Source organism: Toxotes jaculatrix, chromosome 4 (assembly GCF_017976425.1).
Source record: "Toxotes jaculatrix isolate fToxJac2 chromosome 4, fToxJac2.pri, whole genome shotgun sequence".
Classification (NCBI taxonomy): domain Eukaryota; kingdom Metazoa; phylum Chordata; class Actinopteri; family Toxotidae; genus Toxotes; species Toxotes jaculatrix.
In genome coordinates, this window is record NC_054397.1 from 7,814,836 (window position 1) to 7,834,876 (window position 20,041).

General features: G+C 36.3%; 2 protein-coding genes across 5 annotated transcripts in view; one reads left to right on the forward strand and one right to left on the reverse strand.

Annotated features, from left to right (window-relative positions):
- lrba (LPS responsive beige-like anchor protein) overlaps positions 1-12,886 on the forward strand; it is a 190,035-nt gene extending 177,149 nt beyond the window's left edge. For all 3 annotated transcript variants that reach the window (XM_041035968.1, XM_041035969.1, XM_041035970.1), the window contains exons 55-56: positions 10,940-11,091; positions 11,415-12,886. In XM_041035968.1, the coding sequence (XP_040891902.1) occupies positions 10,940-11,091; positions 11,415-11,505 (243 nt within the window). In that variant the 3' untranslated portion in view covers positions 11,506-12,886. The remainder of the gene's footprint in view (positions 1-10,939; positions 11,092-11,414) is intronic.
- Positions 12,887-13,019: 133 nt separating this feature from the next.
- The window catches only part of dclk2a (doublecortin-like kinase 2a), a 40,840-nt gene continuing 33,818 nt past the window's right edge, over positions 13,020-20,041 (reverse strand). Inside the window, exons 15-17 of one of the 2 annotated variants that reach the window (XM_041035971.1) lie at positions 19,438-19,518; positions 18,405-18,518; positions 13,020-15,760 (exon numbers count right to left, since the gene is read on the reverse strand). In XM_041035971.1, the coding sequence (XP_040891905.1) occupies positions 14,939-15,760; positions 18,405-18,518; positions 19,438-19,518 (1,017 nt within the window). In that variant the 3' untranslated portion in view covers positions 13,020-14,938. Of the gene's footprint in view, positions 15,761-17,588; positions 17,716-18,404; positions 18,519-19,437; positions 19,519-20,041 lie in introns of those variants that run through there. The other variant, XM_041035972.1, reaches the window with a different exon arrangement.

Consider the following 20,041-nt stretch of genomic DNA (forward strand, 5'->3'; position numbering starts at 1 on the left):
TCAAAATGTCATAAAAAACGTCATACGGCCGTAAGGCGTCAAATTCGGTCAAAAAAAGTCAAAAATTTTTTTAACCTCAAAATGTCATAAAAAACGTCATAGTATAGTAAGGCGTGAAAATCGGTCAAAAAAAGTCAAAATTTTTTTGGACCTCAAAATGTCATAAAAAACGTCATAGTATAGTAAGGCGTCAAAATCGGCCAAAAAAAGTCAAAATTTTTTTGGACCTCAAAATGTCATAAAAAACGTCATAGTATAGTAAGGCGTCAAAAAATGCCAAAAAAAGTCAAAATTTTTTTGGACCTCAAAATGTCATAAAAAACGTCATAGTATAGTAAGGCGTCAAAAAATGCCAAAAAAAGTCTAAATTTTTTTTACCTCAAAATGTCATAAAAAACGTCATACTATAGTAAGGCGTCAAAAAATGCCAAAAAAAAGTCAAAATTTTTTTGACCTCAAAATGTCATAAAAAACGTCATACTATAGTAAGGCGTCAAAATCGGTCAAAAAAAGTCAAAAAAAATTTTTTGGACCTCAAAATGTCATAAAAAACGTCATACTATAGTAAGGCGTCAAAATCTGCCATAAAAAGTCAAAAATTTTTTGGACCTCAAAATGTCATAAAAAACGTCATACGGCCGTAAGGCGTTAAAATCGGCCAATAAAAGTCAAAAATTTTTTGGACCTCAAAATGTCATAAAAAACGTCATACTATAGTAAGGCGTCAAATTCGGTCAAAAAAAGTCAAAACATTTTTTGACCTCAAAATGTCATAAAAAACGTCATACTTTTGTAAGGCGTCAAAATCAGTCAAAAAAAGTCAAAAAAAATTTTGACCTCAAAATGTCATAAAAAACGTCATACTATAGTAAGGCGTCAAATTCGGTCAAAAAAAGTCAAAAAAAAATTTGACCTCAAAATGTCATAAAAAACGTCATACTATAGTAAGGCGTCAAATTCGGTTAAAAAAAGTCAAAAATTTTTTGGACCTCAAAATGTCATAAAAAACGTCATACTATAGTAAGGCGTCAAATTCGGTCAAAAAAAGTCAAAAAATGTTTTGACCTCAAAATGTCATAAAAAACGTCATACTATAGTAAGGCGTCAAATTGGGTCAAAAAAAGTCAAAAATTTTTTGGACCTCAAAATGTCATAAAAAACGTCATACTATAGTAAGGCGTCAAATTGGGTCAAAAAAAGTCAAAAAATTTTTGGACCTCAAAATGTCATAAAAAACGTCATACGGCCGTAAGGCGTCAAAATCGGTCAAAAAAAGTCAAAAAATTTTTGGACCTCAAAATGTCATAAAAAACGTCATACGGCCGTAAGGCGTCAAAATCGGTCAAAAAAAGTCAAAAATTTTTTGGACCTCAAAATGTCATAAAAAACGTCATAGTATAGTAAGGCGTCAAAATCTGCCATAAAAAGTCAAAAATTTTTTGGACCTCAAAATGTCATAAAAAACGTCATACGGCCGTAAGGCGTTAAAATCGGCCAAAAAAAGTCAAAAATTTTTTTGACCTCAAAATGTCATAAAAAACGTCATACTATAGTAAGGCGTCAAAATCGGTCAAAAAAAGTCAAAATTTTTTTGGACCTCAAAATGTCATAAAAAACGTCATAGTATAGTAAGGCGTCAAAAAATGACAAAAAAAGTCAAAATTTTTTTGGACCTCAAAATGTCATAAAAAACGTCATAGTATAGTAAGGCGTCAAAAAATGACAAAAAAAGTCAAAATTTTTTTGGACCTCAAAATGTCATAAAAAACATTATAGTATAGTAAGGCGTCAAAAAATGCCAAAAAAAAGTCAAAATTTTTTTGACCTCAAAATGTCATAAAAAACGTCATACTATAGTAAGGCGTCAAAATTGGTCAAAAAAAGTCAAAAAATTTTTTGACCTCAAAATGTCATTAAAAACGTCATACTATAGTAAGGCGTCAAATTCGGTCAAAAAAAGTCAAAAAATTTTTGGACCTCAAAATGTCATAAAAAACGTCAAACTATAGTAAGGCGTCAAATTGGGTCAAAAAAGTCAAAAAATTTTTTGACCTCAAAATGTCATAAAAAAACATCATACTATAGTAAGGCGTTAAAATCGGCCAAAAAAAGTAAAAAAAAATTTGGACCTCAAAATGTCATTAAAAACGTCATAGTATAGTAAGGCGTCAAATTCGGTCAAAAAAAGTCAAAAATTTTTTGGACCTCAAAATGTCATAAAAAACGTCATAGTGTAGTAAGGCGTCAAAAAATGCCAAAAAAAGTCAAAAAATTTTTTGGACCTCAAAATGTCATAAAAAACGTCATACTTTTGTAAGGCGTCAAAATCGGCCAAAAAAAGTCAAAAAATTTTTTTACCTCAAAATGTCATTAAAAACGTCATACTATAGTAAGGCGTCAAAATCGGTCAAAAAAAGTCAAAAAATTTTTGGACCTCAAAATGTCATAAAAAATGTCATACGGCCGTAAGGCGTCAAATTCGGTCAAAAAAAGTCAAAAAATTTTTTGACCTCAAAATGTCATAAAAAACGTCATAGTATAGTAAGGCGTCAAAAAATGCCAAAAAAAGTCAACATTTTTTTGGACCTCAAAATGTCATAAAAAACGTCATAGTATAGTAAGGCGTCAAAAAATGCCAAAAAAAGTCAAAAATTTTTTGGACCTCAAAATGTCATAAAAAACGTCATAGTATAGTAAGGCGTCAAAAAATGCCAAAAAAAGTCAAAAATTTTTTGGACCTCAAAATGTCATAAAAAACGTCATACTTTTGTAAGGCGTCAAAATCAGTCAAAAAAAGTCAAAAAAAATTTTGACCTCAAAATGTCATAAAAAACGTCATACTATAGTAAGGCGTCAAATTCGGTCAAAAAAAGTCAAAAATTTTTTTGACCTCAAAATGTCATAAAAAACGTCATACGGCCGTAAGGCGTCAAAATCGGTCAAAAAAAGTCAAAAAATTTTTGGACCTCAAAATGTCATAAAAAATGTCATACGGCCGTAAGGCGTCAAATTCGGTCAAAAAAAGTCAAAAAATTTTTTGACCTCAAAATGTCATAAAAAACGTCATAGTATAGTAAGGCGTGAAAATCGTTCAAAAAAAGTCAAAATTTTTTTGGACCTCAAAATGTCATAAAAACGTCATAGTATAGTAAGGCGTCAAAATCGGCCAAAAAAAGTCAAAATTTTTTTGGACCTCAAAATGTCATAAAAAACGTCATAGTATAGTAAGGCGTCAAAAAATGCCAAAAAAAGTCAAAATTTTTTTGGACCTCAAAATGTCATAAAAAGCGTCATAGTGTAGTAAGGCGTCAAAAAATGCCAAAAAAAGTCAACATTTTTTTGGACCTCAAAATGTCATAAAAAACGTCATACTTTTGTAAGGCGTCAAAATCAGTCAAAAAAAGTCAAAAAAAATTTTGACCTCAAAATGTCATAAAAAACGTCATACTATAGTAAGGCGTCAAATTCGGTCAAAAAAAGTCAAAAATTTTTTTGACCTCAAAATGTCATAAAAAACGTCATACGGCCGTAAGGCGTCAAAATCGGTCAAAAAAAGTCAAAAAATTTTTGGACCTCAAAATGTCATAAAAAATGTCATACGGCCGTAAGGCGTCAAATTCGGTCAAAAAAAGTCAAAAATTTTTTGGGACCTCAAAATGTCATAAAAAACGTCATAGTATAGTAAGGCGTCAAAATCGGTCAAAAAAAGTCAAAAAATTTTTGGACCTCAAAATGTCATAAAAAATGTCATACGGCCGTAAGGCGTCAAATTCGGTCAAAAAAAGTCAAAAATTTTTTTGACCTCAAAATGTCATAAAAAACGTCATAGTATAGTAAGGCGTCAAAAAATGCCAAAAAAAGTCAAAATTTTTTTGGACCTCAAAATGTCATAAAAAACGTCATAGTATAGTAAGGCGTCAAAAAATGCCAAAAAAAGTCAAAAAAAATTTTGACCTCAAAATGTCATAAAAAACATCATACTATAGTAAGGCGTCAAATTCGGTCAAAAAAAGTCAAAAATTTTTTTGACCTCAAAATGTCATAAAAAACGTCATACTATAGTAAGGCGTCAAAATCGGTCAAAAAAAGTCAAAAAATTTTTGGACCTCAAAATGTCATAAAAAATGTCATACGGCCGTAAGGCGTCAAATTCGGTCAAAAAAAGTCAAAAATTTTTTGGACCTCAAAATGTCATAAAAAACGTCATAGTATAGTAAGGCGTGAAAATCGGTCAAAAAAAGTCAAAATTTTTTTGGACCTCAAAATGTCATAAAAAACGTCATAGTATAGTAAGGCGTCAAATTGGGTCAAAAAAAGTCAAAAAATTTTTGGACCTCAAAATGTCATAAAAAACGTCATAGTGTAGTAAGGCGTCAAAAAATGCCAAAAAAAGTCAACATTTTTTTGGACCTCAAAATGTCATAAAAAACGTCATACTTTTGTAAGGCGTCAAAATCAGTCAAAAAAAGTCAAAAAAAATTTTGACCTCAAAATGTCATAAAAAACATCATACTATAGTAAGGCGTCAAATTCGGTCAAAAAAAGTCAAAAATTTTTTTGACCTCAAAATGTCATAAAAAACGTCATACTATAATAAGGCGTCAAAATCGGTCAAAAAAAGTCAAAAAATTTTTGGACCTCAAAATGTCATAAAAAATGTCATACGGCCGTAAGGCGTCAAATTCGGTCAAAAAAAGTCAAAAAATTTTTTGACCTCAAAATGTCATAAAAAACGTCATAGTATAGTAAGACGTGAAAATCGGTCAAAAAAAGTCAACATTTTTTTGGACCTCAAAATGTCATAAAAAACGTCATACTTTTGTAAGGCGTCAAAATCAGTCAAAAAAAGTCAAAAAAAATTTTGACCTCAAAATGTCATAAAAAACATCATACTATAGTAAGGCGTCAAATTCGGTCAAAAAAAGTCAAAAAATTTTTTGACCTCAAAATGTCATAAAAAACGTCATACTATAGTAAGGCGTCAAAATCGGTCAAAAAAAGTCAAAAAATTTTTGGACCTCAAAATGTCATAAAAAATGTCATACGGCCGTAAGGCGTCAAATTCGGTCAAAAAAAGTCAAAAATTTTTTTGACCTCAAAATGTCATAAAAAACGTCATAGTATAGTAAGGCGTGAAAATCGGTCAAAAAAAGTCAAAATTTTTTTGGACCTCAAAATGTCATAAAAAACGTCATAGTATAGTAAGGCGTCAAAATCGGCCAAAAAAAGTCAAAATTTTTTTGGACCTCAAAATGTCATAAAAAACGTCATAGTATAGTAAGGCGTCAAAAAATGCCAAAAAAAGTCAACATTTTTTTGGACCTCAAAATGTCATAAAAAACGTCATAGTGTAGTAAGGCGTCAAAAAATGCCAAAAAAAGTCAACATTTTTTTGGACCTCAAAATGTCATAAAAAACGTCATACTTTTGTAAGGCGTCAAAATCAGTCAAAAAAAGTCAAAAAAAATTTTGACCTCAAAATGTCATAAAAAACGTCATACTATAGTAAGGCGTCAAATTCGGTCAAAAAAAGTCAAAAATTTTTTTGACCTCAAAATGTCATAAAAAACGTCATAGTATAGTAAGGCGTGAAAATCGGTCAAAAAAAGTCAAAATTTTTTTGGACCTCAAAATGTCATAAAAAACGTCATAGTATAGTAAGGCGTCAAAATCGGCCAAAAAAAGTCAAAATTTTTTTGGACCTCAAAATGTCATAAAAAACGTCATAGTATAGTAAGGTGTCAAAAAATGCCAAAAAAAGTCAAAATTTTTTTGACCTCAAAATGTCATAAAAAACGTCATAGTATAGTAAGGCGTCAAAAAATGCCAAAAAAAGTCAAAAAATTTTTTTGACCTCAAAATGTCATAAAAAGCGTCATACTATAGTAAGGCATCAAAATCGGTCAAAAAAAGTCAAAAAAATTTTTGACCTCAAAATGTCATTAAAAACGTCATACTATAGTAAGGCGTCAAATTGGGTCAAAAAAAGTCAAAAAATTTTTGGACCTCAAAATGTCATAAAAAACGTCATAGTGTAGTAAGGCGTCAAAAAATGCCAAAAAAAGTCAACATTTTTTTGGACCTCAAAATGTCATAAAAAACGTCATACTTTTGTAAGGCGTCAAAATCAGTCAAAAAAAGTCAAAAAAAATTTTGACCTCAAAATGTCATAAAAAACATCATACTATAGTAAGGCGTCAAATTCGGTCAAAAAAAGTCAAAAAATTTTTTGACCTCAAAATGTCATAAAAAACGTCATACTATAGTAAGGCGTCAAAATCGGTCAAAAAAAGTCAAAAAATGTTTGGACCTCAAAATGTCATGAAAAATGTCATACGGCCGTAAGGCGTCAAATTCGGTCAAAAAAAGTCAAAAATTTTTTTGACCTCAAAATGTCATAAAAAACGTCATACTATAGTAAGGCGTCAAAATCGGTCAAAAAAAGTCAAAAAATTTTTTGACCTCAAAATGTCATTAAAAACGTCATACTATAGTAAGGCGTCAAATTCGGTCAAAAAAAGTCAAAAATTTTTTGGACCTCAAAATGTCATAAAAAACGTCATACTATAGTAAGGCGTCAAAATAGGTCAAAAAAAGTCAAAAAATTTTTGGACCTCAAAATGTCATAAAAAACGTCATAAAAAACGTCATACTTTTGTAAGGTGTCAAAATCAGTCAAAAAAAGTCAAAAAAAATTTTGATCTCAAAATGTCATAAAAAACGTCATACTATAGTAAGGCGTCAAATTCGGTCAAAAAAAGTCAAAAAAAATTTTGACCTCAAAATGTCATAAAAAACGTCATACTATAGTAAGGCGTCAAATTCTGTCAAAAAAAGTCAAAACATTTTTTGACCTCAAAATGTCATAAAAAACGTCATAAAAAACGTCATACTATAGTAAGGCGTCAAATTCGGTCAAAAAAAGTCAAAAATTTTTTTGACCTCAAAATGTCATAAAAAACGTCATAGTATAGTAAGGCGTCAAATTCGGTCAAAAAAAGTCAAAAAATTTTTGGACCTCAAAATGTCATAAAAAACATACTATAGTAAGGCGTCAAATTCGGTCAAAAAAAGTCAAACATTTTTTGGACCTCAAAATGTCATAAAAAACGTCATACTATAGTAAGGCGTCAAAATCGGTCAAAAAAAGTCAAAAAATTTTTGGACCTCAAAATGTCATAAAAAACGTCATAGTATAGTAAGGCGTCAAATTCGGTCAAAAAAAGTCAAAATTTTTTTTGACCTCAAAATGTCATAAAAAATGTCATACGGCCGTAAGGCGTCAAAATCGGGCAAAAAAAGTCACAAAAATTTTTTGACCTCAAAATGTCATTAAAAACGTCATAGTATAGTAAGGCGTCAAATTCGGTCAAAAAAAGTCAAAATTTTTTTTGACCTCAAAATAACATTAAAAATGTCATACGGCCGTCAGGCGTCAAAATCGGGCAAAAAAAGTCACAAAAATTTTTTGACCTCAAAATGTCATAAAAAACGTCATACTATAGTAAGGCGTCAAAATCGGTCAAAAAAAGTCAAAAAATTTTTTGACCTCAAAATGTCATAAAAAACGTCATACTATAGTAAGGCGTCAAAATCGGTCAAAAAAAGTCAAAAAATTTTTTGACCTCAAAATGTCATAAAAAACGTCATACTATAGTAAGGCGTCAAAATCGGTCAAAAAAAGTCAAAATTTTTTTGACCTCAAAATGTCATTAAAAACGTCATAGTATAGTAAGGCGTCAAATTCGGTCAAAAAAAGTCAAAAAAATTTTTGACCCCAAAATGTCAAAAAACATCATACGGCCGTAAGGCGTCAAAATCGGTCAAAAAAAGTCAAAAAAATTTTTTGACCTCAAAATGTCATTAAAAACGTCATAGTATAGTAAGGCGTCAAATTTGGTCAAAAAAAGTCAAAAAATTTTTTGACCTCAAAATGTCATAAAAAACGTCATACTATAATAAGGCGTCAAATTTGGTCAAAAAAAGTCAAAAAAATTTTTGACCTCAAAATGCCACAAAAAACGTCATACGGCCGTCAGGCGTCAAAATCGGTCAAAAAAAGTCAAAAATTTTTTGGACCTCAAAATGTCATAAAAAACGTCATACTATAGTAAGGCGTCAAAATCGGTCAAAAAAAGTCAAAAAAAATTTTGACCTCAAAATGTCATAAAAAAACGTCATACTATAGTAAGGCGTCAAATTGGGTCAAAAAAAGTCAAAAAATTTTTGGACCTCAAAATGTCATAAAAAACGTCATACTATAGTAAGGCGTCAAAATCGGTCAAAAAAAGTCAAAAATTTTTTTGACCTCAAAATGTCATAAAAAACGTCATAGTATAGTAAGGCGTCAAATTCGGTCAAAAAAAGTCAAAATTTTTTTTGACCTCAAAATGTCATTAAAAACGTCATAGTATAGTAAGGCGTCAAATTCGGTCAAAAAAAGTCAAAAAAATTTTGGACCTCAAAATGTCAAAAAACATCATACGGCCGTAAGGCGTCAAAATCGGTCAAAAAAAGTCAAAAAATTTTTGGACCTCAAAATGTCATTAAAAACGTCATAGTATAGTAAGGCGTCAAATTTGGTCAAAAAAAGTCAAAAAATTTTTTGACCTCAAAATGTCATAAAAAACGTCATACTATAATAAGGCGTCAAAATCGGTCAAAAAAAGTCAAAAAATTTTTGGACCTCAAAATGTCATTAAAAACATCATACTATAGTAAGGCGTCAAAATCGGTCAAAAAAAGTCAAACATTTTTTGGACCTCAAAATGTCATTAAAAACGTCATACGGCCGTAAGGCGTCAAAATCGGCCAAAAAAAGTCAAAAATTTTTTTGACCTCAAAATGTCATCAAAAACGTCATACTATACTAAGGCGTCAAAATCGGTCAAAAAAGTCAAAAATTTTTTTGACCTCAAAATGTCATTAAAAACGTCATAGTATAGTAAGGCGTCAAAATCGGTCAAAAAAAGTCAGAAATTTTTTTGACCTCAAAATGTCATAAAAAACGTCATACTATAGTAAGGCGTCAAAATCGGCCAAAAAAAGTCATATTTTTGTGAGACCTCAAAATGTCATAAAAACCGTCATAGTATAGTAAGGCGTCAAAATATGCCAACAAAAAAGTCACATTTTTGTAAGACCTCAAAATGTCATTAAAAAACATCATAGTATAGGGCTTCAAAAAGGGCAGTAGGGTAACCGCCTCTTTGCCAAATATGGAAAGTACACTCCCACTAAAATCCAAGATGGCGCAGCTCAAATGCCCATGGTTTGGTCATAAAACCGACTCCCCGAAACCAATTGGTGACGTCACGGGTGCTACAACCATGTTTTATACAGTCTATGTGAATCACTTGTGGAGTCATTTCAGCAGACATTAAAGCACAGACATAGTTCATAGATCGGAAATCTCCGTATGTTGGATCAGAAATTTCCAATGCGTGAATTATGTTGGTATGGTTGGAATTGTCTGGAACCATACTATGTTTTTTTCTGCTGCGCCCAAGCAGAAGAAATTCACTTTTTCAATAAAAAGTAGCCATTTATTGGTGGGTATAATGAAACACAAATTTTCCCATGTACTTGTATGCTCTGTAATTCAGTTCAAGTGCATTGATCATGATTGGCTCAGTGGAGCAATATCTTTATCGCTGTTGTCAGATTAACTCTGAATGTTGATACACACGGCAATTACTGTACACACAAAGCAGACCCACACGACACAAATCAAAACAGCGCTGCACTCAGTCATGCTTCATTCCCGGCCGTCTTGGATGATGATCTAACGTGGCAATTAGGCTGGATTGATTCTCGAGGCCTCCCGCCAGCGCGCAGCATGCGAGTGCATCATTGTGTTCGCATTTTGTGTGTGCCTGTCTGTCTGTGTGAGAGCCTTCACATGCGAGTTTGTGCCTATCTGAAGTGCGTGCGTCACGAGAATGAGAAACAGATCTCGCTTAATTCAGTGTGGTAGGAAATTCCACAAAGTTTTTTCTATACAAAACATTTGCCAAATTTAGGCTGCACTTTTTCTGCGTCCAACCCAGCGTGTACTGCTCTTGAAGGGTTATTTATGTTTTCCTTACCAAGTCGAGTTCCTGAAAATGACTTCAGAACTGAAGTTTAAGTTTCATTTTCCCATTTAATATGGGCTTGATTCAATACACATGCCGCTGATGATTGAAGTGTCTCTTGTTGAATCACTGCAAAGCGGCTGCAGCTGAAAGACGGCCGACTACGGTGTCATAAAACCACAAACGAGAAAAGCTCTAAATTAGTGTCATTTGCTGCTTTTAGAACTCACATTCTGCCTCGTCATTTCATCAGCTACGGTTGCTTGCTGATTGATGTTCCTGACTGTTTAAGTTTCAGCTTCCACTATGCACTGTGTGCATAATAGACTCCAACACACGACTTGATTTGTGTACGCCCGATTCCTGGGGGACCCATTCGGCTGTTACAGTTTGCAGGAAAAGCAGATGAGACGAGTAAATCTTAGAGCCTCACTGTGGGGAGCCATCTTTGTTGCAAGTCAGGGTCTGTGTACAGAAAGCCCTCAAGGATAGTACAACTGACCTGGGATCTTTCGTTGGATCACATGACCTCACAGTATGAGCTTTACTTTGACATAAGAGATAAACTGGTCCCAGATCACCAGCCCTATTCGGGGACAATTTATGCTTGTGGTTCCAGGTTGAAAAGCTTTGCTGCCATCTTTTGTTTTGTTTTTTTTTTAAAGCATTGAAGGACAGTTAACAGATGATCAAACAAGTCAGGCAGTGTAGTCACAGGGGCACATCCCACTGAACCCTATACTTTACCTCTGGAAAACTGTAACCCAATGTAAAAGTCGTAATGAATGTGACATGCCAGAAGCAAAGAATAAAAACTGAATTCTGAGGCTCATTAAATCGATTTTTCTGCTTCTCTTTGGCAGGCCATGCTTCTCAGTCGTGATGGCCAGTATCTGCTGACAGGTGGAGATGGAGGCGTAGTGTCTGTCTGGCAGGTCCACGACCTCAAGCAGCTGTTCACCTACCCTGGCTGTGATGCAGGAATCCGCTCCATGGCCATGTCGCATGACCAAAGGTAACAAGCAGACGCATGAACAATGACATAAAATGAAAGTTATAAATGCCTGCATCATGTTCTGGAAGAAAGATTTAGATCTTTAACCTTGGTAAAAATATAGAAGAGCTATAGTATAGAAGAATTGGTGTGATTAAAATAAAACTATTCACAATGATGTTTGAAACATTAAATGATATTCTTCCTCTTAAATAAAACTGAATTTATAAGCAATAAAATTGCTCATAAATCTCAATTAAAGTCACATTTTCAGCTAATTGAAATCAAAAAGACACTAAGCAGGCAAACAAAACCTCATGATGTTCACTCCTATCTCCTCTAAGGTGCATCATAACTGGCATGGCATCTGGAAGTATCGTGCTGTTCTACAATGACTTCAACAGGTGGCACCATGAGTACCAAACCAGGTACTGAGCTGAAAACAGCAACTACTTGGCACTGATCAGTTGGACACCAATGAAGATCTAAATTGTTCCAAGTGTGAACTCTTATCAAAGGCACTATTCTGTCTATCTTGATATCCTGAATGTATCTCACAGAAAAAAAGAAAAGAAAAAAATCTGTCCTGTTATAGTAAAAGAATCAAATTATTTTTAAAAAGGGCATTGCTATATTTTGTAGATCAGATAGAAATTTTTCATATAAATCATAGGGTGGGGGTTATGTTACTGTACGGTTAAAAACAAATCTATTTTTAGCTGTAAGAGTCTATTTTCATCTCCTCCAGAAAAGAAAAGGGGTATTTGTGGGGAGCTAGTGAAAAACTTTCCTCTTGACTTAAAAATCCAAATATTTGTGTACTTTAGGGTGAGTGATTTTTTTTTGTTTTTTCTGTAGGTGTGTATGTGGGGAATAATTATTACAGCTATCATTCACTTTTAACATGCTTTTTGCCATTTTGGCAGCATAGACGTTAGATATGACGTGTTTGAATAAATAATAAATGTATTGGACAGAAGGATAAATGAAGAGGGAATATACATATATATAAATATCTAAAGATATCCTGTTTAAATGTAGTCTTTCATATTTAAAAATTTCCATTCCTTCTGTACCTCTGTGCTTGCTAAGAGATTGCGTTTCTGTGCATGGCTCACTACTCATACAACATATCAGCGCAGACTCACCGTATTATCATTTAATACTTTACACATCCAAAACACACAACTTTCCTGCATCAGTGATGTTAAAAATGAGCTTTACGGAGAGGAGGCTGTGAGGAAAACCATGTCAAGGAGATTATGCTTCTTTCATTTGTACATTTCTCTCCTAAATGACTGAATAAGCAACTAGTCAATCTTTTTTTTGATGCTTGTGATGCAAAGCGTGAGGGCGTGAGATCATTTTTACTACTTTATTACTAAATAAAACTCATGTCATCTCATACCTAGTGCCCAAGCCAGTTTAGCATCTTCAAAGTCCTCTTTGAGTCCTGTCTCCAAAGCAGATAACAGCAAAGTGACATGTGCAATGAAAGGAAGGACTTAGTGCATTTCAGTCTGAGGTTCTCTTTTTTTTCCATCATAGCAGTCCAGATCACAGGAGGAGTGATTATGTTAAGATGCGATTCAGCACTAAAATGGCAATGAGACATTTTCCTTTGGCCCTTGGTAAAATGAACGTCCACTTGTATCTTTGATTTTTGAGCAAACATTCCTTTGAAATTTGAGCTTTGATGTGGTTTGAATCTCCAGTTATTTGAGAACTACTGTTATCTATCAACCAATATTTTTTTTGCAATCATTTTGGAGTGTTTTTGTGTGCCGAGTTCTGACAATAAAATGGAATTTTATAACTTGAACTGCACTTGGTGTAAAACGTATTTCATATTTCATTGGGAATCTCAAAGATGGCATGGCACCCTCTAGTGGCCAACATCTGGTAACACAAACACATACTCAGCCCAAACACATTCATTTTAAGTCTTTATTGCGTTTTTATTTTTTGCTCTTTGCTCTTTCAAAATAGTGGGACATTAAAAGCAGCCACTCTATGCCTAATAAAAACATTAATCCAGTTTGACACATTGATCTACCTGTTTTTTAAAACCGTCTTCATACAAATTTCCCTTTACAAACTGCTATGATGCTCTACTTCAACTACATATACATAAGAGAAGCTAAATGACCAACTTGACTGTGTGTCTCTGTGAGGGGTTTGTCTTACAGGGAGGCCATGAAAGTGGGGAAGGAGTATTCATGCAGCTGAGAGTCCTGAAGAGAAAAAGAGGCATGTTGAGCCAAGGGAGGAGTTAGCCCTACTAAACACCAGCTGGGATAAATGCTGAGGAGTTAAAAACAGGTAAAAACAAGGACAAAACAAATCACTTATCAAATTAATGTAGGACACACACTTTTTGAAATCCCATTTTTCAGCTAAGCTGGTTTTGATAAAAGGCATCATTAAGCTATGAGCAGTTAGCCAGTGGTGAGGCACACACCTGTCACCTTGACAACACATTCATTCTTACTGTGTAAATCCAACATACCAAAAACCACTGATTGAATATTTTGAAGGAGCAGTGTTGACTAATTTCATGCAGCCCACGGTGTAGTGTTGTCAGTGGGAATTATCTTAACTGGTGCTTGATTAAAACCAGACTGTGCATCTTGTCTGTGAAGTTTTAAGCAGTACAGCATTGAAACAGGCCTACAGATTGGTTTCATGTCTGTTGGATCCACAGTATTTTCTCTAATGTTCTGTACTACAGTCATGACTTTGAGGCTCACAACTGTTCAGACATACAAAGGCAAAAGCAACCTTTCAAGTTTCAGGTGGACAGCTAAGGTTCAAAGGTTCACACCAAAAAACACACACAGTCAACATGTGAATGAATGTGTCAGTGTGTCTGTCAGTTACAGGGGGTGTACAAAATAATGTACCAAATGGACTTTTATAAATTATTTTGGTTTTTACCTGACCAGGTTTTTCAGATATCTCCAGTTTATTTTTGGGGGTTTGTTCCGTAATGGTTACTTTATGCTTTTGAATTAAAGTTTTTATATCTTCAGGCCCCTTAAAGTATTTATATAGAGCAATTTGAATCTTTGGTTGAAATGGTCACAATACATAGACATATGCACTTGTTGTGAGGGGTCTTAAGTTGACAAAGTTTTGTTTGAAGGGGTCACAAGGCAAAAAGGTCGAACTCACAGGGAATTGATACTTTGGTAACTGTGACATTTATTTTGTCCACCCTCTGTACCTTTTATTTTGTAGTTACATTTCACAGGAGCAGATTTGTGGTTATCATTAGAATGGTTGTTGCCAGAGAAAATACTGATAGTGGTTATAGTTAGCTTAGTGAGATATAACTGTGCCAAAACATTGCAGGTAGCTAGGCTAGCAAGTTCAGAAGTTCGATATGCTGAAATAGTTGTATTATGGACACACTGTCTCTGTGCTAAAGCAAAAAAGACACCACATTGGGATGTTTCTGTGTAATGAATATCTATTTACAAAAGAACCACAGGCAGTCAAAATGGGATAATAAATAAGGGAAAGAATTCACATTAATGTGATACAGTAATGCATGACTTCCAAAGACAACCACTCTGAACAGTGATATTACTTTCATTCCCTTTCTCCACATCCTCCATTAATAAATACAAACCTATATATACAATCAACAAACTCTTAGAAAATGCCTCGCATCCTCCGTCTCGGGAAATGAGTGGAAAGTCATAAGAGTGAGAGAAATAATGTGGACACAGAAGTCACTGGCTCAGTTTACAGCTACTGGAAATGCTCAAGGTGGATGTGTACTCTCCTCACCCCATGTCTAATGATACACATATGGAAAGAGGAGGAGTGGCGGGTGAAATTGGCTACAGATTAGCCCAGACATTTAAACCTTCTCCACAAGCTCTTCAGCAGGTAGAGGGCTGGGGGATGGAGGGCCAGTTGGAGAGGGCGGGGTTGTGGATCTGGGAGGTGTAGAAGGAGGAGAGGGAAACAGGGCTGGATGGGTGGGAGAAGGGGAGGAAGGTTCTTGTTTTGTTGGGGAAGAGAGAGGAAAGAATACACCGGGTTTGATGGGGGAGATGGGGGAAGGGGTAGCTTGTTTTGCCTGGGGCATTGCTTCTTTGGTAGGAGAAGAGGGAGAGAGAGAAGCTGGTTTGGTAGGAGATGATGGAGAAGGATTGGAGACAGGTGTAGAAGGAGTTGTGCAGGTAAAGAGATCAGGAGGGCCTGAGGGTGAGGGAGCTTCTAGAGATGAGCAAGGAGCAGCAGAGGGTGATGTGGGTGATGTTCTTATTTCAGGAGGGGATGAAACCAGTAAGGAGGTGATGGGGAAAGTTTCAGTGGAGGGTGAAGGGGAGAACTGAAGCGAACTTACAGGAGCAGTGGAAGGGAGATGAAGCTTAGCAGTTAACAGCCCATTTTCCTTCTGGGGTTGAGAGCAGGGAGGATTAGAGGTGGATGTAGCATCAAGCACAGCAGTCCCCCTGGTCTTGGTGGGTGATGCCAGCTTGGCAGGTTTTGGTACTTTGGCGCATGATGCTTGTTTGGTTGGAGAAGCTGGTCCTGACTTTGTTGGTGAGGCTGGTTTGATTGGAAGGTCAGATGGGACTTTCTTGCAAGCTGGCGAAGTTGAACATGGGGATGTTTGGGGGCCTGGACAACGACGGGCAGTGAGCTGTAGGGTCTCCTTATCTAGAGCTGTGCTCTGGCAAAACAGACAGACAGATGATCAGCCGGATACTTTTGTACTTCTGAAGCTCAAATAACACCAATTAGGAGAGAGACCGAGATACTGGGGGTCAGAGAACCTCTAATTTAGCCTAAAGTTTTCCAGCGAACAACTGATCACCTAAATGTTTTCAGATAAACAAAAAGCAAACTCTTTAATCATTAACTACTGACACGGTTTCGTCATTTCTTTGACTAATATGAATGAACAACATACATGATGAAACAGTCTAATGGAAATGAACATAAATAAATTGAAAGATGATTAAACAAAGAGACAGTATGGTTCACATAGTGGACTGACCCCACAAGAAGGCAAATTAGATCATCAAGTGCTACTCTAAGTGTAGAGAAAGGGCAAATGAGAAAGTAAATTTTTACTTTTTCATTCAACAGATGCACAAGTGGTGCTTTTGTCCTGAGTAAAGCCAATCATGTGCTCTTATGTGGGACAGAAAATAGTAAATGTAACATTCCTCATTTGCCCTTGTGCTGAATCTCAGCAGCAGAACAGACGAGGCGTAGCGTTAAGTGTTAGTACATACCATTGCCTTGGAGCTAATTCAGAGGAACGTAATGCAGGGAGAGGGGAGAAGCAAAAAGGGACAGAGACTAGTCTTACTCACAGCTTCACAAAACAAAGTCAACACAACAAGCATGACGGCAAGTGTTGTTCCAGCTGAGTGCTCATCTGTTATTTCAGATCATTAAATCATATTCCAAACCGAGTAACCGTTTTCATTTGAGCAGACTAAGTTGGAACAAACTGTAAGACTCTCTATAAGTGACTATTTCAGGCAGAGACGTGTCAGTGAGTGTGTAACTATATTTGAATAACTGTCAATAAAATGTAGTGGTAAAATAGGATTTAATGTGTTTTTTGATTGTACTAGTTTTAAAAGATAAGGCTGGAGTTACTCTATATCTTTCTTACTGTCAACAAATCCCATAATAAGACCAAAACTAACAATGAACTGTTGCCTGTTAAGCAAAAGCCTGGCAGTTTATACTTCTCTGTCATAGTTTTTGTTATTCAAAAACTAACTAAAACTGTAGTTAATTTCCATGAACATGAAACATGTACTGGTAGATTTTGGTCTTTTCATGGGATTTGTTAACAAAAAGAAAAACATAGAACACTGCCATCGTTATCCTTTAAAATGTGCTGGGGAATCTTGTATCCAAGGCAATGAAGCCACACTGGTTTGCATCCATCTCTGCAAATTTGAACAACAGTGCCGGCACAGTTCTTAATTTCCTCCACAAGGTGGCACCAGAGTTCCATTTACACGTTACAAGTGCTGAGAATCCAATTAAACATTTATAGATTTGCAGAAAGTTGATTTGAAGGAGCTATTTTGACTGAGATCACTAACAAACAATCATGGCAGAGAGGGAGGCAAGTGACACTGCTCTTGCATTAGCTTACATTGGCACTGTAAACATGCTAAATAACCTCAGTGACAGTGTGATTAAACAAACACATCCTTTAAAACACGGACAGTAATTTTCACATCCCATAAATATGATTGATGCAGATGGAATGAAATGTTACTGAAGGAGCAGAATGAGGAGTATGAAAAGAGTCATGGGGTAAATCCAGGACAGAGCACATGTTGGGAGAGCGGTTAGCAAGGTCCACATCAGTTGGTTACTGAGAGAGGTTACTGCAGCTGAGAGAGACAGAGGGAAGGGAGGAAGAAAGAGTAACGTGAGTTGGTATAGATGGAAGGAAGAGGGTGAAGGGAATGGCGATGCCTGGAAAGGAAGAAGGGAGGCAGCGGGGCGGGCTGTGCAGTGTGTACCCGGCTTTCAGCTCCAGGCGTCCCCTGTGGTCCTGGGTCGGGTGTGAGGGAGGGGTGAGGAGGAAGGAGGAGGAAGTGGATGGAGATGAGGAGGGGCCGAGGCCAAGGCCCGCGTTTACACCTCAAACTGTCAAATGAAATTTACAACAAAATGAGGTTCTTTGCAGTAAAGAGGGGGATCAAATTAAATCTCTAATCAGAGAAACTTCCCCTTCCCCCCTTTTCCTGCTTTCAGTTCAGACAGACAGACTGAAGAGAGTGTGCTCAGCTGATGGGTGGTGTGACCTGATGAGATGAAGAGTGGAGGAAGTCAAACTGTACAACAGGAAATGATGCAAATGGCGCTTGAAACAGACAGGATGGAAGGATGTGACTACTATAGGATGACTTTTTCACTGTTCTGTTTTTCCATCTCTAAAATCCTGTCTTACATGTTCACAGCAGCATAAGTTGCTTATAACTTGTATTTAATATCGTCTTCAACGATTGAAGCCAGATATTCAATCCCAGTGATTAAGTGGTTGCAAGATTCACATAAAGTGAATCAGAAGCAGCTCAATCTTCTTTATCTGGGTCAAACATTCACTGTTGCGCTGTAAACGCTTGGAAAAAGATTTGACCTGATCAAGCCGCTGCATGCACCTTGTTAGTGACTACTAAACCCATGTCGAAACATCTATTTTAGAGATTTAAGAGGTTACTGAAAATTACCATGACCTCATACAGGTCATAAGAAGTACTGCGGTAAATCTCAGAAGATTTGTAAAAAAATATTTTCTAACTCATGTCTGGTTGTGAATGCTCTTGGGTGCTTACCATGATGACCGACACACCAGCTGTGGTGTTGTTGTGCTTTGGCGCAGTGTTAAAGTGCGTCTTCAGTTTACCTGTCACCTCCATCTTCATGTTGTTCTCTGTGACTGCATCGTCCTAAATACACACACAAACATGTAAAGTGTACAACGGTTTCCTGCACAGGAATCTTAATGCACAGATCACAAATATTTCTCCACACTTGAGCCTCGCTTCTCACATACAGCACTGTGCAAACATTATAAGCACCAAATGTACGGGAGCATGGTTTTCAAAATTAATGCTGTGAATATTTTTTATTTATCAATTAACTTAATATAAAGTCTAGCGAACAGAAAAAAACTTAAATCAACATTTGGTGTAACTTCCCGTTAAAACAGCACTAGTTCTCCTCAGTACACTTGTGCACAGTTTGGCCTAGGTTGTTTCAATGATCCTGGAGAACCTGCCACCGTTCTCCTGTGGATTTAGGCTTCTGTCTCACGTAATTCCAGACAGACTCCATGGTGTTGAGACCAGGGCTCTGTGGGGGTCACACCATCTGTTGCAGGACTCCTTGTTCTTCCCTGAAGATAGTTCTTTATGACTCTATGAAGCTACAAAGCTTTTAGCGCAAGCTCAAACAGGACGGTCAGCCAGCCTTGTCTCACCATCACGCTGAGGCTCCACCTCTCCACTACTATCCAGTGATTTCACTTGGGTTCTGTGTGCATGCTTTCCTATGAATCATCTTCCACCAGTGTCAAGGCTGTGTCTAAGGCTCCCTTGGGGGATCTCAGAGCGGCTGCTATTCATAGGACCCCATCCCTATACATCTCTTTATCTGACTGAGTCAATGCCAAAGTCTTTATTAAATAAGGCTTCTGCATTCACATTAAACTGTCTGTCCTGATTGATGTACGCTTAGGGTCATTGCCTTGATGCAGAATAAATCTGGGACCCATCAAACGCCTCCACAGATAAGAATCTAAACATCCAAAGTGCCTAAAACTGTTGCATGGTAGTGTACATACAAATATACACAAACAGTGTTTACCGTGACCCATGGGTGGGAAAGGACATCTTGTGCTGTGTATCGAGCCTCAGCGTTGACCTGCAGCATCTTTCCAATCAGCTCCTGAGACAAAACACATGACGGTTTCCTTTAATTCTACATCAGCGGCGTCCCTCATCTTGACAACACACACAATCAGGTAATACTGGGCCCTTAACATTATTATTTTAGGGGTATTGTCTTGTAAATAAATGATCATATTGTGCTATCGCTTTATAAAATTTACAAAACCAAAACAATGAGTTGAAAAATGTAGGGCAGGGGAAACTGTGGAGACAAGTGATAATTCTCTGTGGGTTTGTCACGATGAGTAACTCCTTTACTGTCATGTCACGTCATCTTCATCCGCTTATCCGGGGCCGGGTCGCGGGGACAGCAGTCTAAGCAGGGACGCCCAGACTTCCCTCTCCCTGGACACTTCTTCCAGCTCTTCCGGGGGAACCCCGAGGCGTTCCCAGGCCAGCCAAGAGACATAGTCCCTCCAGCGTGTCCTAGGTCTTCCCCGGGGCCTCCTCCTGGTGGGACACGCCCGGAACACCTCGCCAGGGAGGCGTCCAGGGGGGCATCCTAAATAGATGCCCGAGCC